General features: G+C 41.0%; 1 protein-coding gene across 8 annotated transcripts in view; it reads right to left on the bottom strand.

The window, feature by feature from the left end:
* Positions 1 to 22,113, bottom strand: part of LOC141811190 (sodium/potassium/calcium exchanger 2-like) — a 58,421-nt gene that overhangs the window by 5,420 nt on the left and 30,888 nt on the right. For 5 of the 8 annotated variants that reach the window (XM_074699144.1, XM_074699145.1, XM_074699148.1 and 2 more), the window contains 6 exons: positions 16,957 to 17,007; positions 12,087 to 12,185; positions 7,755 to 7,837; positions 728 to 862; positions 507 to 596; positions 41 to 207 (listed from right to left, as the gene is read on the bottom strand). In XM_074699144.1, coding sequence (XP_074555245.1) covers positions 41 to 207; positions 507 to 596; positions 728 to 862; positions 7,755 to 7,837; positions 12,087 to 12,185; positions 16,957 to 17,007 — 625 coding nt within the window. The remainder of the gene's footprint in view (positions 1 to 40; positions 208 to 506; positions 597 to 727; positions 863 to 7,754; positions 7,838 to 12,086; positions 12,186 to 16,956; positions 17,008 to 22,113) is intronic. The other 3 variants (XM_074699150.1, XM_074699151.1, XM_074699152.1) reach the window with 1 other exon arrangement.

Raw genomic sequence — 22,113 nt, 5'->3', positions numbered from 1 at the left:
TAGTTAATATGGATCATTAGTCAACCAGATCTTGTCGTACCCGACAGTGATGTCAAAGATGTTGGAGCCTACAGAGCTGGATACTGCCATATCCCCCAGACCTTTGCGTGCCACAATAACACTGGTGATGAGGTCAGGGATGGAGGTTCCAGCTGCTAATATAGTCAGGCCCATAATCTCCTCTGTAATCCCGATGGTCTCTCCAACCTGAAAAAAAAAGTAAGAAAAAAAGGAAGCTAAGCTTAGGGGTAAAGAAAAAAACCCTAATCTTTTGTTCTGGCTATTTTTAATTTCCTCGTGATGCTCGGGAGCCGGTGGAGGTCTAAAAATCTTTTGTCATGATTGTGAGAGTGATTAATGTAGTGTCATCGTTTAGGAGTGGGATTATAGAGTACGGTTTTATTTTAAAACTTAAGACAGGAAATAGGAAGGAAAGAAGAAAAGACATCTTATGTTGGGATTTGTGAAACTCTCAGACCAGGCTGAGTCATTTTATGTCTGTGTACCTGGTGAGCCCACCACACCATCAGGTAGGAGAAGGCCGCAATCCAGCCAATGGCACCCAGGAAGGTGATGGGGAAGAACTTCTTTGAAGACTGAAAAAAGGATAGTGGAAACAGATGATAAGAGGTGTAAACACACAAAAACAGACACTACATTTATCCAGATACAGCTGATAGAAGTCTCATTTTTGACATTCTGGGAGGGTAAAATTTGTCTCACACACCTGTTTCCTGACATCAGGCAATGTCAGCCACAGGGGGAGGACGATGGGCATGATTAAGAGGTAGGTGAAACGCTTGCGGTTGGACTCGGGCCAGGACAGGCTCAGAGGCTGGTCCTCCTCCTCCTCATCCTCCGCCTGAGAAAACACCAGAGCACAGAGCAGTTTGAGGGAGAGGAGGTGACAAATTACATCCGATTCCCTTTTTTTCCTCCCCACACAAGAGTCTCATGTTGAGGTTTCTACCTGAAGCACTAAAGGTGATCTATGTAGCCTTCACTTGCACTTTTTTGTATTGCAATTCCACTGCAGTGAAGCAATGCAATGAGGAGAGGCAGAAAAGTAACGACAAAACAAGTTTACAGAGACACGAGCTGTGCTGTTTGATCCAGAGGGCAGCACTGATTTACACTCCATATCATCAGGTACTGGCTGTTTGGAGACAAATATGTTATGATCTGTTTTACGGTCCATCTGTTATTCATTATTTAACTTTGGTGATTTTGCAAAGTTTCATCAAAGTCAGATCTGATGCAAGATGGTAGTATTTAAAGGGGTCAGCAGTTTCAAGACACTTCTTAAAGGTAGAGTCTACAGGATTTTCTGAAAAAAAAAAAAACAACAAACAAAAAAAAACCCTAAACTTTTTCAGGAATAATCCTGCTCGACCATCCTCTAAAGGCTTCAATATGCGTGTCAGTGTCTGTCTGGAACACTCTCCTCAGCCTGTGTTTTGGTTGTATTGGGACATTTCTGAACACGAAGTAAGTGTGGTTACCTCACCCAATCACACTCTCTGATGGTCGCAAGAGGAAGATGTTAATCAGAACAGCTACTATAGATGACATAAGAAGAAAAATACAACCCAAAGGGAAACAAAACTCCAAGCACATAAAGCTTTTTACTAACCAAGAGCGAAACTTGGCTTGACTTTCACTTTCTCTCGCACACTTGCAGAGCAGCTGGGGATGAAGAGCTACGCAAGGCTTTCTACTGAGCAGGTATGTGTCAAATACCGATAATTAGCTTGTTAGGTGCACTGCCCTTAAAGTGATACTCCAGGATGGAACAAGTTGGGTCCTATCACAAGGTTTAGGGCAGAAATTACCCCTACAGCAGTGTTTTTGTGCAGCAGAAGCCCAGAGCGCTCGCACCAAACACCCCCTCCCTGCTCCTCTGCTGGTTTCCTCTTCACTCAGACGGGGCCATATTTTACTTGACCAAAAACACAAATAAACAGACTCCCACCGAAAAAATCTGATATTGGTCTGCATTCACGCTTTATTTAGAGAATTTTCAGCGCGTTACTTTCACACAAAAACACAGATAAATAAGGCTCTAGTTCTCATCGTGTCTCTTCGTCCTGGCAGACTACCTGCGTTTGTTTATATCTGCCACGCCACGTGCACGGACTGAAACACTAAGCGGCGAGCGCCTCGTAGCCAGCTGTGGCTCTGCAGCGGAGGTAGCGCCGTTTTACGACACAATGAGCACTAGAGGCTTATTTAGCGGTGTTTTTGTGTGAAAGTAACGCGCTGAAAATTCTCAAAATAAAGCGTGAATGCAGACCGATATCAGATTTTTTTTGTGGGAGTCTGTTTATTTGTGTTTTTGGTCAAGTAAAATATGGCCCCATCTGAGTGCAGAGGAAACCAGCAGAGGAGCAGGGAGGGAGTATTTGGTGCGAGCGCACCAAATACCCCCTCAATACAACATTTTTTGCATAATTAACACTGCTGAACTGAAACTATGGTCAGTCAAATAAGCCATGCCTCAAAATAAAGCTAGTTTGTAAAACTCTTAGGATAAAAAGTGGGTTTTAAAATGAACTTAATCCTAGTCCTTTTTTTTAATCAAATAACCAAATGTGCATGATATGGGTGCATGGATATTTGATATAGTTGCTGCTTGGTTCCTACCTGGAACATGCAGGTAATCTGTTGTTATTTAATTTACCATGTGGGAGCTAACATCAGAGAGGTAGATGCTGAGTCATGCTTTTTGCTTGTTTCTTAAGGGGAAATATTCATCACAGTCCAAGTGTCTCCTCCGCCCTGATAACCTGTCTCACTGGGACACTCTTGCCCATAGCAACTACCCAGAGGCAGGTGGCACTCCTGCAGCAGCAGCACTTCAGGAGGGAAAAAAAGAGCACAGAGGTCTGCAAAAAACAATGGCAGGACCTGGATGTGCATGTGCCTTTGCTCTGCCGTGACATGACGTGATGTGACCTTAAGGCAGAGGAGTCTGATGACTGTGATTTGGGAGATTGCAGCGGGACCTCAGCCTCTCCAGTCATCAGGGGCTCATCACTGCTGACTGCTGACACTGCTGCACAGAGACAGATCCCCACTGCCTCCACCACCCCACCATACCTCCTGGGGTCTGATTGGGCTTGCTACTGGAATGCCAAGTGTGCCAAAGATCGTCGCCTCTCTGCAGCACCAAAAGAGCCAGTGTGAAGACAGCGTGTGAAGACAACAGAAAGGATTTTTATTTCTAGCATATACCTGTGCTACCTTTTCAGCTTTTTCAGACTCTCAAACATGACTGTACTTGAGATTTTTAAAGTGACAATAACAAAGCCTTCTGAGAAAGGAAAGTTGTCTTGGGTCCCTTTGTTTCCAATTATGCAGGATGCTTTGGAGCCATGGGGACCTGCAGACAGGTCGACACAGGCAGATGTGAGCAGAACACACTGATGACCATGAATTTGTAATGGCACCATTGAGAACAAGGTTAGCCAAAACAACAGGCCACAGTTTGTGATAGACGCACAGTGCTCAGCAGGACAGGTGAAGTCCCTGCAAATATTAATTTCCCCCTGAAAACACTGCCTCTTATTAGCTTCACCCACATCAGCCAATCATGCTTATGGTTTGAAGCAGAAATCTTCAAAAGATGGCTGCTGCACAAATCATGAATCATATGGAGCTTATCCTGCTGTGACAACCGCTGTTGGTGAGGACTACTGGTAACCATGGTAATCTGAGCTGCCAAAACAAAAGGCAGTGCGTGCATCTCGTATGCTCAGCATTCTGATTTCTCCTCCTCTTCACAGCCAGATGGCTGCATTGTTGTCCCAAAAGGGCTGAAAAGTAAAAACGTGAGGTTCTACAAGGACTCTTGTCTGACCAAATCCACTTCATGTTTTCATTGTTCTGTTATGAATTCTGTGAGTTTCTGTGTCTTATTAAAGCTATTGTATTGATTGGTGATGTGTTGGTGGGATAAGAGTAAGTTTCCTTTAATGATCTGATAGAAAAAGATGACATCCCAGTTTGTCCCGCAGCTCCAGATATGATATCTCTGACACTGAACACTGTGAGTCTGTCATCACTCCATTTATGATTCCCTTTACCTGCTTTCTCCCCTAAAGCCCCCCTCAGAGCCGGGGCTTCCCAACTCTGACTGAGTTGGTTTCCAAATGCCAGACCCTTGGGGTCCCTTCCTGCCCTATACGGTGCCTCAGTTGGCATCGCTGCCAACGCAGAGCTTAAAGGCACTGACTTTTACCAGACAACACAGAGCTGCGAGGGAAGGTGTGACATTTGCCTTTTTTTATTTTTCAACTCCCCAGAGGGAAGCGTGTGTGCTGACACCTGGTGTGTGGAAACGCTTTTGATTCTCGTGACCACACAAAACACGTACTGTACGCACAGCTGCACAAGCCTGCATGCTGAAGCAGCTGACTCGCTTTGATCTGATTTTTAGCATCATGAAATGAACAAGAAGCTGCTGAAAGTTAGGAGTTACCTATGCACTGTTTAGACAAGGCTGTGAACATCTTTATCCTTATCCTCCTTGATGGGTGAATCCAACAAACTGCAGGAAGCTAAAAAGCTGTTACTGCAGCAGTAGAATCAAACAGTTAAACCAGATGATACCTCAACTCTGCAGCCTCTGAAAGCTCCATGGCAACATGCTCTGTGATGTGGACAACTGGAGATAAGCTTAATGAAAACCTTTACATTTAAAAGACAACTATTCACTGGTATCAGTCTGTGATGATGAAATACAGCTGTGACTGGTGGCTTGTGTTAAAGACCAGTTAAATTTCACAGCATGTAATGGAAACTCTTCATGGTCAATGGTGAGATGTTTTCTCTATTTCTCCTTCATGTTGTCAGGCTGTTGTTGTGGCAGATGTCTACTATCTAGATCATCTGATTAAAATATCTTTATCTTTATCAGCAGCTGTTTGTAATCCAGCTATGCTAACAGGAGGAAACCTATTAATAAAAGATTTTATTTAGTGAACCGAAAAAGCAAACAGATGGTCAAATCTGAAGTCCTATCTCTAAACCCCCTAAAAACAGAGGATACACATGATGCTGTCTTTAAATGCTTAAAGTTGTAATAGAGGAGATGGGTTGAATCATAACCTGCTGTAGGTTGCTGTTTTTCCTTAGATTCCCTGCATGAAGAAGCGATTATAGCTTTCCTTTCCTTGAAATAATCAAGTTAAGTGCTGCAAGTAGAAAATCCTTTATGTCTTTCAATAAATAGGAAATCAGTATTGTGTACGTCATAGTGTTAACATGCCTTTTATTCAGCTTTATCAGAGAATGCCATTGTAAAATGAGAGTATGAAGACTCTATACAATAGAGTGTTGATGAAAAAATAAACCCTTGGATTCCCTGTTATTGGAATATAAAGCCTTTACTTCCTTTCAGCAGAGTTCTTCTTCTTCAAGGGTTTTAACAACACAGAACAGAGCCAAGAGATATTGCGAGAAGTGTGCAGCAGATTTTAATTTGACCTTAACTATCACCTTATTCTCCAATCTTTGTTGCCAAGGCGTCCAGGAGAGGAGGAAATATTAGTATGACGGTGCCTCGGGCGTCATATGAAGGTGTGAGTTGTTTCCAGCTACTTCCTGGCTGACACAGACAGGTGCACTGTGGGACATTTCACTAAAAATAACCGCAAATGAGACTCTGGCACGCCAATAAGCGTCCACCTCTTCCAAATTCTGTGAATCACCACCTGGAAAAGGTTTCTGTGCTCCTTTCCGTCAAGTTTCCTGCCGTCACCTCAAAAAGTTGAGCTCTAAAGGAAGTCTAAAATTGTCTAAAGTAGGTTGCACAGCATCTGTTTCTTTTGGAGATGAGTATTTTCAGCTTCAGAACAGACAGGCTATTATTAAACCAAAGAGTGAGGGATCAATCTGAAGTTGGTGCAGTAAAATAGATCAATATGCACACGGTCATGTTGGGGAGCAGGGCTCGTCTTTTCTTCTACAGTCTATTCTGAGAACCTTCAGTGTGCTCCCACACCAATCTGTATTTATAGATATCATACCTGGGATGCAGAGTCCAAACGTGTCAAAGTGCTGCAGTGACTTTTTTAAAGATATGGTTACATTTGATTTTAAAGAAAGGTTCATTCCTACAATTAAGACAAACAGAGCAGCTCTTGTTTTACAGACCGGGTCCAGATTAAGATGTTTGTAGTCTGTGGTTTGAAAGCTTTGTCTGCACAGATGATGATCCAAATATCAAATTATTTTAGGTGAGCATATGTAAAGAAATTTGAATTTTTAGTTGTGTTGTGAGCTCATATGGATATAAAAAATGACCCCTTCACATCCATGTTCATTTTTCATGTTCATTTTTGTCTTGCAAATTGCACATTCTGATGTCTACTCAGTGCACTACCTTCTAAACTTTTTAACTTAAATTGTGTATCTATCTTTATTCTACTACGTTTAAAGTTGTTTATTTAATATTGTAATTATTATTATTTTCTCTACTACTTAAGTTCTATTTTTTCTACTTTTTTGATATTTAGTGTTTCTCAGTGCTTTTCTATTCACAACAATTGTACCAAGAGAGTTCAGCTTAAATTGAACTCAAATTCCTTGTATTCTGGAAATACATGGCGAATAAAGCTGATTCTGATTCTGATACTGATTCTGATGAGGATTAGGGTCACTTGGAAAAAAAAACATTGAAGCCTGGTAAACAAAAATGTATTTATGAGCTCTCACAATATATTTATTTCATTTTGACACAACTCCAAAGCCAGAATCTAACTTTGCAGAATTTTGAGATTTAAGACTTTTCTTTTTTACCCCTCAAAATTCTGATTGTGATTACAGAATTCTGGGAAAGAGAATTTTTTTTTTCTTTTTTTTTTGGTGCCTCTAATCCTCTGAGCTTTAAACAGGTATCATTTTGCTCCAAATATTTACAAAAGTCAGGTTGCTTCAGGGGTTGGACTTCTTGCCTGTGTACCTGACACTGACAGAGAAATTATTTCAAAGCAGTTAGCATGTATAAAAGATTTTTTTTGATCTGAAACAACTAATTCTGCTTAAATATAGAACTGAAAACACCTTTTGGCCCTGAGAAGAAAAGACAGCATGTTTTAGTTTCACTTTGAGTTATTCTTGGTCGTAGCAAAGTGAGTATCCAGCAGGATCTGCCAACACACTCCTGGGCCAGTTCCCTCAGAAGTTTAGGATTTTGACTCACTGCCCTCTTGCCTCAGGACCGTCTGCTGGACCCGACAAGGCGCTGCATCCCGCTGTCATCACTCATGCCAACACAACTGCTGCAGGTACCGTTCTGAGGCTCTGTGCCTGGCTGTGTGACAAGACTGTATGTGTGTGTGTGTGTGTGTGTGTGCGTGTGTGAGGCACGTGTGCCAGTGTGTTTGTTTCCAGCACACAGCAGTGGGCAGCAGCAGGTGAGTGAGGAGTGTGATTACAGAACTTAGTGGGAGGAGGCAGGTCTTTGACAGGTTTGGCTGAAGATAGAGGAATTTGCCCGAAAGCATGCTGGGAAATCATCAGCAGAAATGACCGGCGCCATAGCCAATGCAACCTTCGCATCAATCACACTCAAGGTGGAACACGGACACAGATGAAAGGCATAAAATATTCAGATATGTCTCAATCACTTTGATACCTGTCCTCTCATTTCCCTCGCTTTAACACAGTTTGTTGGTAAAAACTTCATCCTGTTTGTAGTTTTGTTATGAGAACGTGTGTGTGGGTCATGTGTGGGTCATGTGGTTTCCTACCGTTTCCCCCTCTTGCCCTGCCGTTCCGTTCATGGGTGGTGTCACTTCCACTTCCACGCTGGAGCTGTTTGGAAGGTTCTTATCTGTGAGAAAAACAGTTGAAAAAAAGCTTTTAGAGGAGCTAAACAAATAACTACTTTAAAGGAACGATGTGTGCAGGAGGAGAGATGGGAGAATGGAGCTCAGAGATGACAGGGTGGTCACCTCTTCTTTCCTGCGAACGTATTGTAAATAAACATTAGAAACTCATCTACTCTAACCTTTATAACATTAACAGCTGTGTCACAACTGTTTGCACCATCAACTCTTCTGTTTAACAATTAAAACTTTGACCTATTAGTCTCATTTAGGGACACTGCCCACGTCATCTTTAAGTGAAATCACAACATTACACCCATTTTAGTGAAAAAAGCAATGTATTTAAGTTCAATAACTCTACTAACAAACAACTAACATAGAACTTAAAACACCAATAATAAAACTTCCCGTACAAAGAGCAATTTAAATATTATACTTATTAGGTCTTACTTAGCCCTAATAGCAAGGTGAAATAAAAATCGCACACCAGGCAAAAGCTCGGGTCTCAAGAGGTTAAGGTAGTAACAGAGGCCAACCTGGCAGGGTGGCACTTTATAGATTGTATAATGAATGGTCATAGTCTCTGTGACTCCACCTCATCTGTTTCTGAAACAGAGTTTTGAAGCAAATCGTCGTCAAGGGCCATATTGAAAATAGGGCAGGCTTTGAGCCACAACACTAGCAGCTATAGGGCACCCGCCTGCCAATAGCTGAGCTCTGCCTGGGTGAGCTCGCGTTCTTATCTTCTTCTAAACTGCTGAGTTAGAAAAAATTCATCTCTGTAAAGTGTGTGTTATAAGAGAAATTAGCTGTTCTGAACAGGAGACATTTTTTGTACCAGGCTGTACACCTGTTAATCTCTGCTGTATAACATGGCTTGGTGTGTCCATAGACTGTATTAAACATGGACGTAGTCTCCCTGATGTCACCCGTCTGTTTCTGAAATGGAAAATGAAGCACATCAGCTACAGCGGCCATATTGGTAGTGGCAGGAGCTTCGCCTACAGCTAAAGGGCACCTGTCCGTCACGTGACCCTGAGCTGTGCCTCTGATTGGGCGAGCTTGCGATCTTAATATCCTCTGAACGGCCAAGTTTGAAAAAAATTCACCCCCTGGTTAGTGAAATTAGCGACTCAGACAGGAGATGTTTAGGTTAATTTCTGCTTTGAAAATGGCTATTTTTAGCTTGGTGTGTATGTGACTTCCAGTACTTCTGGAGCCAGCCTCAATCGGACACTTGAGAAAAAACATATTTTAGCACTTCCGCATTGTCTCATATTCTTAGACTGGAGGTTGCTGCTTGGTGTGTCCGTGGTTTCTGGTACTTCTGGAGCCAGCCTCAAACACACAATCAACAAACAGCAGATTTTAGCACTTCTGCATTATGTTGCATTTTTGGACCAGGGGTTGCTGCTTGGTGCTCGTGCATATCTGGTTACAGGTCATGCCTCTCACACTTCTCCAAAACCATAACAACACTGTAAAATCGCACACTTGGACACCAATATTGCGTGGAGGCCAAAGGCCCTAACACCGCCTCTTTGTCTCTTGCTGGTTCCAACGATGGACAGGTTGCTAAGTTTGGACTGGTTTGTTCAGATGAGTTTTGGTGGTGTGAGTTAATGCGTCTGGCCTGGTTCTTCTTTACAACTCCTACTCACAACAAGGCTTTAAGAATTCCTTGGCTTACATCTTAAAAACATCAGATTACATAAATTGTGATTGATCTACGGAAATAAAAACAGACAGGGGGGACTGTATGAGACGCTGTCTGTCTGGTCACTGTAATCTGTTAACATGCACCCTGAATGAAATAGAATGATGCTATCCCAAAGCTGTCACAGAACAAGAAAGTATCCAGAATGAGAAAAGGGTAAGATTAATGTGGATGCTGAATATGATGATCAAAATGATCACTTTAAATACATTCTAGTCAGAAAAAAATCATGTGTACACCTATTACCGTCATCTATCTCCCTCATCATTTCCCAGTCGCTGATATGACTCCATTCCATCTGAGGCCAGACTTACTTAACAGCCCTTATTAAAATCCAAAGAGCCGAAAGCCATGTAATCAGGTGATAAAACCATAATTGCTGTGGAAATTGCTTTAATCCAAGTGTGGTTGTGGCAATTAGAATGATCCACAGATAGATAATGTGACTTGGTAACACCATGGTCCAACATGCGACTCCTCTCCGTTGCTACTTGGATGATGTGATGCCACAGATTAAAAAAAAAAGGATCATAGTCTCCTTATCACCTGCAACATCCAGTAAACTTTAAAGAAGCTAAATTATCTGTATGCACAGATTAAATCTAACTTATTCAAGGTCTGACAAATGAAGTATGCTGGGCTTGAAACCAGTTGTGAATTTTGATTAAGATGCTAATACGTTAACGCGCCACTGTTAACATAATTTTGCCCTGTTGATCAACAGCTCTGCCCGTCTTTGATTCTGCTGCGCTCATGACATAAAGGCCATGAAAGCGTTTCCTCTGGCCTCCTGTTTATCCTTTGGTCCAGTGCTCTTTGAAGTGAAAACACACATAAATTAGACTTGGCATTGACTGATTGATTTAAATACTGCTTGAGGACAACACTTGCAATCAATTTAGAAGATCTCGATAATGTCATGCTTGTTTAACATCAGGAGCAGATCTCATTGAGTATTTCTGCTGGCAATACTAATGACTCATATAAGGAAAATTACACTGGATATTAACTCTTAATCCAGTTTTTGTGACGGCAAACTGTTCTTGGATGAAAACCAGACAGGATTTTCAAAATCTAAAGAACACAATCCTTGGGTTTTGTCTGCGAGCTCAGATCATTAGGTTTGGGAATTGTGGGAATCTTGTTGCTCACATTGTATTCCTGCTAAACAATCCGACACAGAATCAGCATATCATAATCCCTGCTAAAACATCATGTGCACAGGCATCTGTTATATTTAAAGGCATCTGTTATAATTAAAGTTATATTGGTTGCTAGGCGCTGCCCTGTTGGCTATGGCTGGCTGCCTTTTGCAGCAGCTCTCTCTTCTTTGTCCGTTTCTTGTAATGTTTTTCATCTCTTTTTCGTAATCTTTGTATTTGGAGTGGATCATTACTTTGTACGGTTCATTTGTTGGTCATGGACACCAATCTTTTTGTGTCTTCAGTGATATTTTTACTACTTTTTCTCCTGTGTTTGTCTGGAGATCCTACATGTAACCATGGCTGCATTGTTTACATGTGAACTCAGCTGTTAGCAGCCTGTAGCATGTCAATGCTAACTGGTGTAAGGCCTGATGTCTTCCCACAAGGTGAGGAGAAGGAGGTGAGGACGACGTGCTGGTTCTCAGGTGTGAGCTCAGAAGTGACGACATGGACCTGTCCTTCCATCCATCGTTATTGGAAATGTAAGATCTATGTCCAATAAGATGGACGAGCTAGCTGTGCTAACCCAGCAGCAGAGGGAATACCAGAAGGCAGAGTAGCATCATGCTATTCACAGACATGGCTAATGGTGTGAACATCAGACACCAACGCCACATTGGAAGAGCTTCACCTGCTGTGAGCAGACAGGATCTAGGAGACAGAGATGGAGCATGACTGAAGAAGCTCAGTCCTGGACCCTGTGGAGGTGGAGGCTGGCTCTTTTCTATTCTATTCTATATTAATATGTAATAAATAACCACAGTGTTAATGGGTCCATATGCTGATTTTTGCTGGGCTCAGCCCTTTAACAGCAGGTTTGACAGGAGAAGTAGAGACAACAGCAGCTCAAGCAACACCTCCCTGTGTGCGCTGCAGGTGTAAGACAATAAAAGTAAACACTCCATGAGACACCCATCCCGTTAACGGTCTGTTTGTTTAGTGGTGGTGTTAACCAGCACCTGGGCGAGGTGCTGTTTGTTGTGGGCACTGGTGCAGATCTGTGCCAGTGTTCCTGAGACACAGCACGGTGAGTGTTTACATTTTTGCAACCACGACACTTCTTGAAAACTACGTCTGCTTTGTCTGTGACCCTTCTTTTCAAGATTACATAACACATAAGGAACCAAACTAATGTAATGTACATTTAAAAAACAACAGGTTGCAGTTGTCTTGTCTTATCATATACAAGTTTTCAACAACTGCTCAAGATAACTTTGGAGAAATCTGAAAACATAACAAGCGTCGAGATATGTGATATGAATCTTCTCAGCTAGTCTCTGAAGTGAAAGTGAAATCATTTCTTTACATCAAAGACACAAGAGAGCTTTTTACCTGAACGACTAGCCACACCGTTGGCCTTCTCACTGTCCTCCACTTGACATTTCTTCTTGGCGATCTTGTGAAGGATGGATGCCTTCTCTCGGAATTTACCTGTGGAGGAATCACCGCTCAGGTTAAACACAGCACAGACAGCAGCCTTTGAAGCCTCTTGGTTTCATCCCAGCCAGAGTTCCTTCGTTGTCACCTTTGACCCCAGGTGGGTCACATTTCCAAAGCACAGTGCATACTGGGCGTTGGCTTCACACAGAACTGCAGTTCAAACAACAGTGACAGTCAATATGACATAGCATATCATATACTGATGATCCTGCAATGTCCTGGTCCTTGGTAGAGGCAAAGCCAGCAGCGAGAAAATCTCTTGTGGAGGGATCTGCCTTGTGGGGGTCAGATTGACTCTTGCTCTCACTCAGTTCTTGTATCAGATCGAAACTCACAAGAGATGTCACAGGCCAGGAACTACAAGCAACTAAAGCGTGAGCTGGGGAAGCATCTTTAAAATAATAAAAAAAATAATGAATGTTAAGTTCTGAGGCATAGTGTTCAATTATTTTACCAGGATCTGCTTTTTGAGAGTGTTTTCACTCCATTTTCTGCATTTGTTTGTTTTGTTTGCAGATATTAGATGTCAGAATAAAAAAAGCACGGTAACAGATGTCTGCTAATTAGAGTATTTCATCAATAGATTTGGTTGTGATGAATGTTTTTTTCCTAATAACATTTATCAAATCAATACCTCATACTGGAAATGCATTTCTGTGACGCAGGGACTAGATTGAAACTAGTCATCAATTGAACAACATGACCTTGGCGTTTACATAAGCAGTGAGGCCTCTTGACACTACAAATACGGGCTCACGCAAGCCAGGTCTGCCCATGTCGTAATGACAGCCACTGGCTTGGGGAACATTGATTTTGTACAAAATCCCCCTCCGACACACAAAACAACAATACAGTGCTCAGACGAGATGACGGGACTATAAATAAACTAAAATCCGGCAGTGCAGGTTTTTATGTTCCCATGTAGATTTGCGCATTTGCTGGCTAAGAAGGCTTGGAATACTCAACGTCAGACCAACAGATAACCAAACGGACTCCTGAGAAATTTCTTTCTACCTCATGAAACCCTCTGTGCATCATTAACCTTGGCGCTGTTATGTGTCCATATTCAATTTCACTGACTTCATGTGCGTGTCAGGTTTTGCATGCGTGTCCTGCCTTCTCTTGACCAGCTCACTGCAATCAATAGGAAAGATTTTTTTGTTTTCGTTTTGAGAGTACACAGCTGATTTGTCAGTGCTTGTCACAGTGACGTGTACTCCACCCAACCATGTCAAAACTGTCTGCGACCTTCCAGTTAAATCATTAACCACCCAACAGTCACCACCAGCCTTCTTCCTGTCTCCTCTATCCCGGATTGCTTTTTTCTCCCACTCATCTGTCTTTGCTCTCTTCCTATTACTCGCCTTTTTTTGGCAAGACACTCAGTAGTCCCTTCCCTCCCCTGCTTTTCCTTCTTTGTCAGACACAGGCATGCACACAAACACACACACACACATACACATACACACACTGGACATTTTTCAAAAGACAGCATCACAACTTCCACTGCCTTGACATCACTCACCTTGGGCAGCCACTGTGAGCTGCTGGTGTTTGGTAGGGAGTGTGCACTTGCGTGTGTGTTTATAAAAAGTGGGTGTGTGGTCATTGTCTCTACATGGGTTAACAAGTTGCAGGGTTGGGCTTTCTGCTTCAGGTACACATAGGAATTTCTTGGACGTCAAGAAAAAAAACCTACCATGGTGGAGCATTTTGGCACAAGTAATGAAAATCTTTCAACAAAGAGCAGGTGGCACTCAAAAAAAAAGAAGAAAAAGATTCAAGCTAGCTGGGAAACGGTAATTTGGAATCCATTTTTTAGTTTAGCTCACTTTTTTTTCCCTACAAGGTCTACCTTGTTCATTTTCTATTTCAAGAAATATGCATTTACTGTATTTGTCAACAGTTAACAGTAACTTAATGTGGCTTGATAGGGGGAAAAAGCGAAAAAATAAAAACTAAAAAAAAAAAAAAAAAAAATTTTTAGAAGTCATATCAAGATATATAGTTAGTGTACTTTCAAAGAATGTTGGTTTTTTCTGCATACTGACCAATTTTATCACAAAATTTCTGGCTTTTATGTAGTGTTTCCATAGAAACCAGTGTTGTTTACGTGTCGTCTTTGGGCAAGGAAATCAATCATTTTTGTGAGATTTATTCCAAATCATGAACAGCTTAAAGGGGGACACTGGCTCGACGTTACTTGAATTTCTTTTCAGCTAAACTGGAACGTAGTTGCAGTTGGTTGGTAAAACATTGTGTAGTCAAAATTATCAGGGAAAATGCCTCCAAAAAGTTAATGTTTTAATATTCCCATGAAGAAAAAAAAAGTAGATATAGAGGTAAGCAGTACCAAAAGAAAGAAAAGAAGGTCTGGAACTGATAGTTCCAGAAAAGAGGACACAGCCGGACTAAGTTGAGACTTGAATGGTGAGAAGAAAAAGATGAAAACAGCCAAGGAGTTTCAGGGAGGGCTTTACTGAGACACCAGAAGAAAGAGAAGGTCCTTCTCAAGAGCCTAAAGCCGTCTGAAGTGACCAAAGAAGATTTATGTGCTAAGAGTTGTGATTTCTTGAAACCATAAAAAGGAGCAGGCTTAAACTTCCAGGGTGTTTTTGCCATCAACAGAACTGTGCATCCCGCCACTTTGGTCAGATTCAGAACAATAACCAAAGAGATATGATGGTTTTTTTGAAGCTATTTAGACACATTTTGGTAAAACTATTTTGTACCAGGATGAAAATTGAAATATGTGCTGTAATAACCTCAGCGTGGCAGGTTGCACGGTTCTGGGTGTTATTTTTATTGTCATTCAAGCTAAATTTGAAGGATGTAGCAATTTTCTTTCAAGAGATGTCTTTGTTAGCATAATGGCTGATTTGATTTAACATACACACAAAATTTAAAAACTTCAAACTATGAAACACATTTTTACAGCAAAGGACTTATTGTGTGTTGTACGGTCTAAAACAGGCATGGGCAAACTACGGCCCGGGGGCCACATGCGGCCCGTTAAACGTTTTAATCAGGTCCGCCGAACTCGAAAAAATTACGTGAATAAACCTTGTTAATGTTTTATTTTCCCTTCAATTCTGATGTTTTCTATATAGAGAGTTCACATTTAATATTGAAATATCACACAAACAATTTTGACACAATCTTTTGTTATTTTTTGTTTTTCCATTTTTAAAACCAGGACAGAAAAAATGCATTTTTCTGTTTTTCTGTAATTCCGTTTTTCCGTTTTGGTTTTAAAACAGAAAAACAAAAAACAAGTCAGTTTTTTTTGTTTTCTAGATTTTGTTTTGAAACAGAATAACGAAAGAACGAACCATACACAGATTAAAAATCCCATTATCATTCCATTCTCTCATATTCTAATTTTAATTTCAAAACAAAATCAAAACAGCGAAAAATAGACCGTTACGTGTTTTTTGATTTTTGATTTGAAAACGAAAAATTGAATAACAAGTTGTTATCCGTTTTCCGATTTTGGATTCTAAAACGGATATGGAATGAACGAATGATACCCTGATAGTTACCAAAGCTCTCCATCCATCTGCTCCTGGTCCGGCCCCTTTGTCAAATGTTAGAACCCATTGTGGCCCACGATCAAAAAGTTTGCCCACCCCTGGTCTAAAAGCATAAAATCAAAATGACCTTTTAAGCCTACTAAGCCACCTGTATGAACTCTAAGTGCTATTTGTCTGCCTTCTTTTAGCAGCCACTTCTTTTGCTTCATGGTTTAATATTTCATAATTAAACCATTAGGCATTTTGTTTCACAAAAATGAGAGACTGAAGGAACAAAACGGCAAAGAAAGACATCACTCTCAACATTAAAACCTAAGCATATCAAGTGTTGCTTGACGTTGCTGGTGTCAGTCTTTGCAGCGAGGATAATATGTTTCCTGGGAGGTCCATCTGAGGTGCACACGTTTTTAGAACCACCCAATTTGCATAATGATGAAGCGATTGGCAGGTCTTGAAGAATAAGCCGTTCCTCTGCTGCCATTACACAGCCGCTCATTTTCCCTGTCAGCTCTGCCTGTTACACAACCACTGGGTGGATGAGTCACCCCAGTTTGCCGAATTCAGCAACGTACGCCTTACATTTGTGCACCCGCTGCTGGTGCAAGTGGAACCTTTGAGAGAGCGCCGAGGCATGAATGATGCATTTCTCAGTAAAGTGGATGGTAACAGGGCCGAAGAAGAAAAGAAAAAGAAAAAAGGGAAAGTCCTTGTGCCTTGTGTTTTCTGAGAGTGAAGCATGGGATGGTTTTCTGTGCGTGTGTGTGTGTGTGTGTAATTTTACCTGCCTGAATAATTAGGTCCTTAAAATTTGACAAATAATCCAAAGAAGTAGAAGTGGCTGTCTCAGAAAATCAAACATGCTGTAATTTTCCAGGATATTCAATATCTTATCAATAAATATAATAAATTCCATAGAAACACTACACACAGTAACACACAATATGTATGATCATATACTTTGGGCAGACAAAATGGAGAAAGTAATCCAAACATAAAAATGAGAATTAAAAGTAACTTTAAAAAAAAAGAAAATAGGATGGCGTCAATGATTTGCACTTATGTCAGTGAAATCTCAGAGATCGTCAAACTAAAAAGCCAAAATTGTGCAAAACAAAAGTCACAAGCTTACAAAAAGAATGCAGTTTGGAGGAGCTGCGTCGTGATTACGATGGAGGAAAAAAATCAAGAGGGATGACACAAGCGAATCAAGTGAAAACTTTCAGGCTTACCTTCCTCAGTCATTGAGTGATAATATTTTAGTTTCCCATAAGTCCCAAGCTCTACAACATCACAGCAAAAGACAAGGGTAAGGCAACGAACACACAGAGAAAAGGAAAAGAGTGAACATGACAGAACAACACAGGTCCGCTGGTTCTACATCACACACAGGCACAAGGAGTGACACACAGAAACAAAAGCTCGTCGAGTTATCACTGCATAAGTGCAAAACACAACGGCAAGATTTCAGGTCAGTTCAGTTTAGGACACATTTGAGAATTACAGAAACCTGGTCTGATAAGGAGTCTGCCTGCTACACAGATTAGGGGAGAAGATTTGCAAGAGAGAGGGAAAAGGAAGGGGCTAGATACTAGAAAAATAAAAAAGAAGTTCATACAATGATCTATCAAAAACAGAACAGGAAAGTCAGAAGAGAATTTACTGGGTCAACATGCAACAAAAAGATGAGTCCTCCTCTCCTCTGCGCACACGCTTATTCAAAGGCCTGATGAGACTGCATTTTATTTCCACAATGAAACCCAAACAATTAATTTGATTCCCTTACTGAAGCAGTTCTTGGTGTTACAGTAAATAGAAAGTCAGCACATCAGCATGATGAATTAGCCCAGAATCCAAACCTGCAGCAACAGCTGAACGTTGAAGCAGCAGAACAGGAGACACACCGGACTACAAGTTCTGTTTCTTGCTCTGGACTTTGACGGCAGCTCCCAGCTTGCAGCTGGTCTGCCTATTAGCATCCCTCTGTCCTGTGTTTTTCCACATCCAGTTCTCTGGCAAAATACTGATCAGTTTGCAACAAACATGATAAAACATCCATTGAAAGCACGACTAGTTGAAGTCCTGCCTTCTGTACAGAAAACTACAAATGCACTGAGTACATTTGGTCTCAGATACTTTACAGACCTACAGTCCAGTGCAGCCTAGTCTAAGTATACAAAGTCATTTTAAAGGCACTGTGAGGAGTTTTGATTTGATTTATATCTGATGCCTCTTTATGACCTGCATTGCAAAGTGGTATCATTATTTTTCTAAAGTGAATTTCCATAGGTATTAGTTTTTAATATAAAGAAGCAGAGCAGACATTCAACGCTCACTGTGAAGTGATTATGTTGAGATTTCTCCGATAAAGATTGGTGGTGAGACAGGTGAAGTGTTTTCCTTCACATAGTTTTCTTTTGAGATAATGTTTTGTTTTCGAGACTGATACTTGAGCAGCATTAGCACAAAGACGTGTGTTTACAACTTAAATATTCTTTTAGGTTCCATTTAGTTAAATAGTTAACATCTGTAAAGAAGATGTATTAAATCTCCCAAAAGAGAGGATGGCTAATGTTAACTGTTACATCTGATCACCATTAAAGCTCCACTCTAATTATCTTATGTAGCTTTAAATCAATCATCAATCGTCTTATTGCTCTGCATCCTGCAACAATTGTCCGGAACAAAGACAAGCAACATTAAAAAGATCTTTGTTATCAGCTTTGGCAAAAGCTACATGGTGCTAATGGGAAATGCAGTCTTTATTCTGATTTTATACAAAGGAGTCACCAAATTCAACCATTAAAGCTCCTCACTGAGCCTTTATTTTGCCAAATGTTGGCTTCATGTCAATATTTTTACAAAAATCTATGTTAGTCTTGGTAAAACCTATCCAAGCTTTTAGTGGCCTTTTGTTTGGCTGTATCTGTGATATCATACAGTATCTGTCCCAAAGTGTTTTAATCTATCAGTACAATCAAAGATCCCTTCAGGTATTGTACCAGACGGCATGACCCCTCAGAGCTACTGTCTGATCTCAAAGGCCTCCAGTTGTTGGCAACAAGGTTATAATAGTTTTGGATTTGTCATTATAGTTTAGTTTTAGTTAGTTTTGACATTTTTTTCCATTACAGTTTAGTTTTAATTAGTTTTACAGCAGGCATTCTAGTTTTTATTTAGTTTTGATTTTTGCAACAAGGCTTAGTTTTAGTTTAGTTTTAGTTTTTTCATACCTTATTAACCAGGTGCAGGATTCAAAAAGATCAGAGTAGATATTTTGTCATACTGTTTATTTTCAAGTCCAACATAGTGCTCACTGCTCAGTCAATGCTGATACTGAACTGTTGGCTGCTGCCTTATTCACATGAAAATAATATAAACTTAATACAAAAAATATAAGTATAAATTACATAAAATAATGTTGACATAAATTACATTAAAATAATATTAACATAAATTATGAAAAAAAAAACAATATAATATGAGCTTCAATAAATAAAAACTTGGACTCTGTAACAATTAAACTATTACAGATGCTCTGATTCATTTCTCCACTACGTTTTGTTGCAGCACAGCACACAGCCAGTCAGTGCAGTAAACAAGCTCGTGCCTATATGCCGCTATGATGGTGCTGTGCGGCACTGACAACTGCCGAAAACTGTCTAAAATTGGTTGGGAAAATGTGTCGGATTAATTTAAATCCTAAAGGCTATTGATATTGTCAAAAACTAAAACTAAGGGAATTTCGTCTATCATTTTAGTTAGTTTCAGTTAGTTTTGTGAACACAAGATACAGTTTTAGTTTACTTATCATTTTTGTTTTCTTTTCTAGTTTTTATTAGTGTGAGTAAACTGCAATATATTTTAAATTTTAGTTTTCCTTTTTAGTTTCGTTTTAGTTAACTATTATAACCTTGGTTGGCAACAAAGGACTTCCAACTATCACTCTTTGTACTGTTGTTGTTAGCAGAACTTGGATGAAGATATCTGTGTGTAAACATTAACCAAAGCTTAACCGTCATCAGGTAACAGCAGACAGATTCTGCTGCTTCTTTTGCCCACAGCACCACAGATTTGCTTCGTAAAGCTGAGAGTCTGCCCAAACTCTGGTGGAGGAAACTCAATCCAAAAACAGAAACCAGCTTCTGTACTCCTGATAAAGATGTCAACAGACTTCCTGGTATGAATCATTTTCCTTTTACATACAGAACAGAAACAAGGTGTATGCCAATGGCTGCATACACTCACGCTGATGTCAACCTCTACCAGCCAACCAACAGTGGGCGACCACTCCACTCACATGTGAGGGGATTATAGTGAAGACCCTGTGCCAAATGTGGGACTTGGCTGTCGTGAAAACACAATCTAATGAGATAAAAACTGCGGCACTCCCAGACAAGAGCCTCAATCCTACATGATTAGGTGATTTGGATTTGAGACTCACGATCACTGCAAGGCCTGCCTCTAACTGAGAATGCTCAGAGGACAATTAACCCCACGCACAATCACTGCCCAAGCTGTCCTCTGTCTTTCTGCCCTCTGTGACCAGAGAGGAAGAGGGAGCCAGGCGTGTTGTTGTTTACCAGGGGCTCTCTTGTCCTTGTGGTGTGACCTCTAAACCTCTAGTAAGCTGTTTGCAAGAGTGTTTGTGAGTGTGTGTGTGTGTGCGTGCCCGCCCTGTCGGCTGGGGGTTGGAGTGTCGGGGAAAGCTCACAGTCTGCGCTGAAGCAAAAAAGGCTTTTAACATTGATTCTTTCACCCATCCGGCACAGGGTGAGCTCAGAGGGCTGGGGTGGGAGGGTGACATGTATGTGTGTAAATCGTGTTGTTGGAAGGATGATGGGTTGATCGGTGCTGGTTTGCAGGTTACAGTTACATAATATCCTTGAGGAGTGTGTGCATCAGTTGTAATAAACAGGGGGTTTTGAGGCTGTTCGTTGCTGATAAGGATTGTTTTCTCTTCCTGTGTGATTACTTCAGGGGAGAATTTGGACACATCCACTACCTCGCATTTTTGCAAATTTAGAAAAAGTACAGATCAACTCATTCCCCATTCCTCCTCTTGTACCTTGCAGCTGAAACAAAGTTAGCTTAGCTTGGCACAAAGACTGTAAACAGCTAGCTTGGCGATAGTCCAGTTACAAACACTCCACTTGCTCTCATTTGTTCACAATCTTATTGTTACTGTCTTAATATAACCCAGTGCTGAAACTAGCATAGCAGAGTATAAATGTGTAATAAAACACAGAGTGAAAGGTAGATGCATTAAATCTGCATAAATGGGAACATATATTTCCGTTGCACAGGGATTGGGAGGTCAGTGACAGAGAGTGCATTATTGAACCATTGGATCAATTGGGCCCTGGGCCAGCACACAGCTGGTGGGTGGAAACAGGAAATGTTTGGTGGGTTTATCTTCCAAACTACACTGCTGTTAAAATTATAGAAGGCAACCTAACGGATTTTAGTTTCCTCTTTCTTTTTTTCACTCAACTTATCAGTTTCGTCCAACCTGTTGGTGAATTATCCCCTTACAAGTTACGTACAAAGACACGTTATGATGCCCTTTGGCTGATTTCCTTCCGTGCCTTCATCGACACCTTCCAGAGAAACAGTGGGCCATGTCCTCCTTTGTCTCACCCGTTCACCCAATGAGCACTCTGTTTGCCAACATGGCTGTTTCATGGTTTACCCGGATAACCTTGTCCTCTTTGTGCGCGGCCTGCAGAGGGCTTTAGTCCCACGTCTGCTCAATAAAAATCAAAGCTGTCCAAGGCCACACTGGCGTTGTGAGCGATATTTGGAGTGTATCTCAGAGAGATTATGATCTGCAGGGAAGCATCTGATGAGATGGCAGTTTGTGCTGCCATATTTTTAGCTCTGCATGACATCTTCACAGAGCAGTGATGTTATGATTAGAATTGCTGGTCAAAAATGGTGGAGATTTGGTTCCTGGTGATTCCATTCAACACAAGCTCATCTTTAGCAACACGTATATGAAATACTCGTATATCATATGTAAAAACTGAGAATAGAGCTCACAGATCAGGGAGATAAATCTTCCTGAAGGGCTTGAGCACGCAGCCTGAATTAGAAGTGCTGTTTTGGGAGACTTGTTTCAGCCCGTCGAATGAGAGCCACTCTGCCCTTCCCACTCTCTCTGTACTTCAATATTTGATGCTGCTCCTAAGTAATATTGTTTGTAGCTCTGATGGAAAAAGAGATGCAGTCATGTCTCCCTGAAACTCACTGTAGCAGACTGTTTTCTCCTCAACAAGAGCTTCAGAGATAAAGGTCTATTATGAAACTAAAGGACGGTCAATACAACAAAGGCTGTAACACGATTACGCTCCGACATTATCTGGAGCTGGAGTAGCCGAGCTGTTTCC

Source organism: Halichoeres trimaculatus, unplaced genomic scaffold (assembly GCF_033239565.1).
Source record: "Halichoeres trimaculatus isolate MK-OKI-2021-1 unplaced genomic scaffold, fHalTri1.1 fHalTri1_scaffold_22, whole genome shotgun sequence".
NCBI classification, from domain to species: Eukaryota; Metazoa; Chordata; class Actinopteri; order Labriformes; family Labridae; genus Halichoeres; species Halichoeres trimaculatus.
This window is presented reverse-complemented; position numbering and strand designations above follow the sequence as displayed.